Source organism: Pagrus major, chromosome 22 (genome assembly GCF_040436345.1).
Source record: "Pagrus major chromosome 22, Pma_NU_1.0".
Taxonomy (NCBI): domain Eukaryota; kingdom Metazoa; phylum Chordata; class Actinopteri; order Spariformes; family Sparidae; genus Pagrus; species Pagrus major.
Window position 1 is genome coordinate 23,225,342 of NC_133236.1, and position 6,688 is coordinate 23,232,029.

General features: G+C 40.5%; 1 protein-coding gene across 1 annotated transcript; it reads right to left on the reverse strand.

Moving 5' to 3' along the window:
* Positions 1–117: 117 nt before the first annotated feature.
* On the reverse strand, positions 118–5,839 carry pgm3 (phosphoglucomutase 3). Its single transcript, XM_073492825.1, has 13 exons — positions 5,756–5,839; positions 4,510–4,718; positions 4,129–4,313; positions 3,945–4,012; positions 3,717–3,850; positions 3,413–3,608; positions 2,261–2,418; positions 2,093–2,176; positions 1,916–2,014; positions 1,689–1,808; positions 1,465–1,587; positions 865–1,038; positions 118–782 (listed from the first exon to the last, which is right to left on the reverse strand). Coding segments are annotated over exons 1-13 (1,641 nt in total). The 5' UTR covers positions 5,757–5,839; the 3' UTR covers positions 118–692.
* Between the last annotated feature and the right edge of the window lie 849 nt (positions 5,840–6,688).

The window sequence follows — 6,688 nt, forward strand, 5'->3', positions numbered from 1 at the left end:
GACATTTTGGACAATTTAGCTTGAAAAATGACTGATGAAAATATGAGTGATTAGTTGATTATCAGAATAATCGACTAATAGTTGCAGCTCTATGGAAAACTGAAAAACAACACACACTTTGCTCTTTTTTCTTTTGTATTATTTATCCAAACTAAAGCAGCAACTGACATTCAAGGGAAGTACAATTGCTACAACCCCCCTCATGTGTAAACTTGTTTCATAATCAAATCCACTGTGTAGAAATCAAAGACAGACATACAGTAACATTTCCAAAGAGATTCAATTTAGCAAGAAGTTACATGATCACAAAAATGTGATTGAAACCATCATCAAAACCTTCTTAATCTGTGTGTAAAGACAATTTATGTTTTAATCATGACATATACAGTCAAGTAGCTTATTTATATGATATATAAACCCAGAATTTCCAGGCACATACCCGCCTGTTTGAGATATTATAACGAGCCGAGAGTAGCCTTATTCAAAGAAGCACAAAATCTCCCACAGTGTGTCCCATTTTTTCACAATGACAGATGAATACAGAAAACTGGAGTGAAGTCCAAAGTGCAATTAACAGTACATGAAATGGTACCTCACAGAAAAGAAGCAATTTGATATTAAATAAAGTGATTGACTCAGATTGCATCCAAAAAGCACCCATGGATTTGTCAATTCTGTGTGATTTTGTGTCTCTAGTGCAACGGTTTAGGTTCACCCCCGACTCCTCCAGCGAGACGATAAACCGCAAGGCTGACTTCATGTGCCAGAGCATCAGCGCTCTCCTACAACACAAATACAACATCTGTTCGTATCAGAGAATAAAGGCAAAAGGAAAAAAAATGTCTCAAAAGAAACTGAGCTCACCTGTGATTCTGCCTCGGCGTAAACTCTCACCACGTCCTCGGTGCCGGAGGGTCTCACGAAGGAGCGGGCCTGCCTGTACTTCTTCACTAAGCTGTCGATGGCCTCCTGCAGTCCGTCTGGGCTCACTGCCCGTCTCTCTGCGTCTGTTGTATCTATCACCCTGCGGTCCGACACCTACAGAAAGCACAAATATAGCTTTCTATAAGTGCTTATGCACCATATATTCATGTGGAGGTGGCACTGATGGGAGTACAGATTACATACCCGTGATTGAATGTAACCACATACAATTTTGAGGTACTTTACTAGAGTATTTTCATTTTTTGCTGTAATTTCAAAACTTCCATTATCTGTCAGAAGCAGCTCTTCAGGATGTGAAGATGGAGAACATAAGCCTAGTCATTAATCAAGGTACAATATTTTTACAACAACGAAACAATTCAATTTTAAAACTTAACATTTTCTCTAAAATTCAAGGACTTTGAAGGTCTGTCAGAAACCTGAGGTATGATGTTTTCTAGCAGCCCCAGCACTTTTAAGTTCCCTCCAGGATTAATTATCCCAAATATCATACATTATAACAGATAAATGAACGAGCACCTTGACTTTGAGCTGCCTGTTTGGCAGGTCGCTGTAGATTGCGTCCCACTGCTGCACAGTCATACCCTTGATGGCCATTATGGCTTCAATCAGCAGCATGTCAGAAATGGCATCACCTACAGTCTTTAGAAGATAAAAACACACAGTCACACATCAGAACTGTGAGTGGGTGCAACAATAATGCTCCTTTGTTTCGTTGGTTCACTGTGTGTTTGTGTTTCCACCTGGTTGATGACGTTCACAGTGTTCTGCAGCAGGAGGGCTGCTCTCTTCCTCTCGTCGGCGGTGCTCGAGTTGTCCGCCAGCTGCTGGATCTTCTCTTCAGCCGCCTTACTGAACAACACCTGAACACAACAAAGGCACATTATCACACATATGAAGATTGGCTTTTATTAAAATGCTAGATTGGTGATTTAAGTGACCTCTCTGAGTGTGTGTCTGAGCTACTCACAGTTCCATGACCGTTGGCCTCGAAGTACACACCGATATCAAACTCCTGGGCTGCGTGATGAAGGTGTTTCACTCCAGTTTTAGTACACCTCACTATTACCTGAATCACATGATAATGTGTGAGCACCACCTCAAACATGTTTTAAAAAGAAATTAAAGAAATGCTCGTGTTTCTCACCTTCATCGTGTCTTCCAGATAGCGAGTTGAGCTTCCGTTAGCGTAAGCAGTCTGCACCACAGCTATCTGCAAGTCTAACCCAGCCTGTGTGAACAGAAACAGAAACTCTTCACTTAAAGTTTGTGTATCTTGTTTTTGTTTTCATGTTCGTATTTTTTGGGAGAATACCTGTGTGAGCAGCTCTTTCAGGAAAGTGCTGATGAGAGTAGCGATTTTGTCTCCGTCCAGCAGGTGAAACTGTCCTTTGGAGTCGGAGTAGTAGTAAATGATTCGGTCAGCGTCGCCGTCGTAGGAACAGCAACGCTCCCCTGGGTTCATCTCAATACCTTCAGAGAGAGGAGAGAGAGAGAGAGAGAGAGAGAGTGCTAAAAACAGCATCTGGCTTTACTAATGTTCATTTTCCTCTTGGTGTTAATTCAACTGTTCTGGAGCATGTGGTGTTGTGAAAATTGTACTACTTTCTCCACTTCATTTATTTAAAATGTAAAACAAGCAAAGGGAACACAAACTGCATCCTTTTTAACACCTTTCTAAAATAGTTTTAATAAGAACTGAACATTACAACCTGTATGAAGGCGAGATTTACTATCGGACTGTTGCAAACTTGTAGGTATACCTAATACACTGGCAACTGAGTGCACATTTATTTGTCACTGCTTTAACAAAAGCTTCATTTATAGGAACATAAAAATGTAACACCTGTTAGATTCTGAGAAATTTCAGCTGAAACAAGCCTCAGCCAAAAAGTCAAATTATAAGGCAGATGTCATGTAAAATGAGTTTCATACCAAATATTATAGTAATTATTGTGGTAATTTGCTGTTTAACAGTCTCCATCTTGTGGTTAAACATTGCATGTCTGTCTTCATGGGAAATAAGCTACAGACACAGTACATCATATCTACTGTTCTGTTGTCAACTCATTATGATGCTGATATCTATAATGCATTAAAGATTTAATTTATTTTGCAATGATCATGGTGAATAAAACCTTTCATAGTTGTCATGCATTATAACACATTATAATAACTATTCAAATGCATTAAAATGTGATTATAAGTGTCTGAGGCAGATATACGTTACAAGCTTGTTATAAGCCACTATAATTGGTCACATCTTTGTTTTAAATAAAGTGAAAAAATAAGCCTAAGTCAATGCAAGAACATTTATTTTTTAACAGGCTCTTACATAATAAAGGATAATCCATTATACTACTGTTTATAATGCATTATAGACATCGGTGTCATAATGAGTTTTTTATCTGCATCTTTCTTCGTTTATAAAGTACTGAAAAGTGTCGTCTAGTGAGCGCAGTCGCACCTGTTGGAGCTTTTTGCTGCACTTTGACAAAGTCCGCCCCACATTGGTGGTTGAGCTTCCCTTTACTGCCGTCGTTGAACAGCGATATATGCAGCTCCTTCTTCAGGTGACTCTCCATCTCGCGCACCTTTAGAGCCCCGATACCGTTAGCTCCGTCCACAGTGAGGTGCTTCTGGTCGTCTGTGCAATTTGACGCCTAGCAGCGAGAAAAAGATGGAGGGAGGGAGAAAGGATTGATTCCCGGATGGATGGATTGCAAAAACACAATATACACCGGTACACATGACACACCCTGTGTCCTTACATTCTTTGTGAGCTGAATGAAAGCTTGGCAGAGTTTCTTATAGTATCCTTCCACTGTTGCTTCTCCATATTTACCCTGCGTGTTCTGACAGCAAACCATGTAGTGGAGCTGTGGGGTGGTCACCAAACCATAGTCTGATGAGTAAGAAGTGAAGAAAAAAAGATGAATAAAACTAAGTAAGCAACAAATTAATTTAATATGAGGGCATAAGAGTTTAATTAACCCTACCTTTGCTTTGACCACCAAGCGCAGAGACTCCATCCAACACTGCTTGGGAGAGGCTGGCACTGCTGCTTCTGTAATTAGAGGACGCAGGTTTGTTTAGTCTTTTGTTATACATGTTATTATAGGGATGCCGTCTAGAATTAATAATACTAAGAGGCAGAGAAAGTCACCACTTAAGATCATATACCTGGTGTCTTTCCCCACAAACACGTTCGCCTCCTGGCCCATGTTTATGTCCTCCTTCTCTATAACGTCTTTCAGAGCAGTGAGCAAATCTTCCTGCTCCGCGTTGGCCAGCTGGGTGGCGTAGCCCTCCCATGTTGGTGTCACCATCTCCCCCATGGGGTCGATCAGCTTCACCCCGTTGTCCTCCTACACAAGTGCAGATGTAAAGAGCGAGACAGGAAGAAGTTGAAGGGGAGGATTGTGAGGATTATGTTTATATAGGGATGTTTAATCTAGAAAATGAAATAGCGATGTGGAAGATGTCATTTTTTCAGTAACAATATGAAAAGAAAACAACATTATGGAGTCAAATAAACAAGGTTAAGACAGAAACGATTGTCACCTCTGGGTTGTGTGATGCAGTGACCATGACTCCGATGGTTGCTTTGGTCTTTTTGGAGCGGAGAGTTGCCAGCAGCCCCATCCTGAACATGATGTGGTCCAGATGTTTGGCGTTGGTCCTGAAACCAGCAGTGCCATACTGCAACACCAACCCTGCAGGCTTAGGGTGCAGCCCGGACTGCTTTGATACTTCCTGAAACTCGGCCATCACTGAAACACATTATAAGTACATTTCACTTAAGTAAAAGTACATAAGTTTTACCGACAACATGTATTTGTAATGTATCTAGGGCTGCAACAAATTTTATTTGAATTGTTGATTGATCTTAGTCTATTATTTTCTCAGTTAATCAATTAATTTTTTGGTCTATAAAACTGTCAGTGTTTCCTAAAGCCCAATATGAAGTCTGAAAATGTTTTGTTTTGTCCACAACTCGAAGATATTCAGTTTACCAACATGTAGGAGACAAGAAACCAAAAATTATCACATTTTAGGAGCTGGAATCAGAGAATTTTGACTTTTTTCTTAGAAAAATACTAGAACCGATTAATCAGTTATTATGAATTGATTATTAATTTAGTAGATATCCCTGCAACACAGCACATAGAGGTCTTTGACATCACCTCAAAACAGTTATTCTGTCACTTTTTGAATGGTTTAACATAAAATTCTTACATATTGCATCTTTAAAATAGTTAGTGATTAATTTAATAGTTGACAACTAACCCATTAATCAATGCAGCTTGAAATACATTACAGGTAAAAGTATTTATTATGCAGCAGAATGGACCCAACAGTATCATATAAGAGGTTTATTATTATTTTATCCTACTATCATTACTGCATTACAGTGTAAAGAGCATTTTTAATGGTGTAGCTGGTTGAGTCTGACAGAATTGAAGCATTTTATAGAGAAATCAGCAAGAAATCCATCCAACATTTTAAAAACATATAACATACTGAACATTTCTCCAGCTGAAAACAACGCCTGGACCAAGCTTACATAAAACATGTCAAAGGACAAGAAAAGGGCAAAGTTTACAGCAGACTGTCGCCCACAAACGAGATAAAACTCAATAAACTGCATCATATCAGTTGAATGAGAACAACTTGGCTGCATTAGCTAGCTTAAATTATTTCAACACACACACAGCACAAAGTGGTGCTTCTGGGTATAAACGTAAAATACACAACTCAACCCGAAATTACAAGTGTAGGCGCTTTAAAATGTGTTAAATTCACTTACTGTGTTGTTTTGTGGGTGTTCAGCAGAGGGAGTGTAGTGAAGAGTGAAACGCTTCCTGTTCCTCCTCCTCTCCTTCTTCTCACTGACGACGTGGCTACACTTCCGGGTACGTGACGTGACGTAAGTACGCTCGGCGTGCCCTGTCGGTGCGACGACTGTCTCCCATTATACAGTAGTACTATGATGCAGCAGGCGCCTTGAACACCACAACCAAGCACAAATACGACGTGCAGATTAGATTTTTTTATTTTATTTTTTTTTATTTGACTGTTCTTAAAAAAATAAAAGCCCAAAATATATAAAGAAAAGCTTTATTTTGGGCAAATATGGAGTCTGCACACATGTACAACTTGTGAATATAACCTTACCTGATCATAACCACACATCCAAAACAAATAAACAGGCATGTTTAGGGTTTTTCTTAACGAAATCATCTTCCACCTTCATCATGTGTCTGATGCACATGCAGCAGCTCATAAACCACAGTCACGCTCGAGTATTAACCCCTTTGGTGCCATGGGTTCCTGCACAGTGACCCCCACCACCACCATGCAGACTCCCCTTTAAGAGACGTGGGATGCGACGTGTGTCATCCAACCCTGTCCGAGCAACCCACCGCTGAGGAGGGGGGAGGAGATTGTGGATGGACTTATAGATAGGCTAAATAAATAAACAAACGACAGGGAGGGAGGGGGTTGTGAGGAGAAAAAAGGAAATTCCCTTCTTCTGCTTTTTTCCCCTCTTCCTGAGCGTCTTTTTGCGCTGCGCAGTGCCGCCGACACCACCAGGGGAGCGCAATTTTTCTCTCTCGATCTGCGGGGAGGACCACCGCAATCTGACCGACCGAAGAGAGGAGGGGGGGAAAACGTTGCGGGCTCTTCTCTTATTTTGAAAGCTTTTCTGGAGGAAACGCATCCAAACCTGATGCGCCCT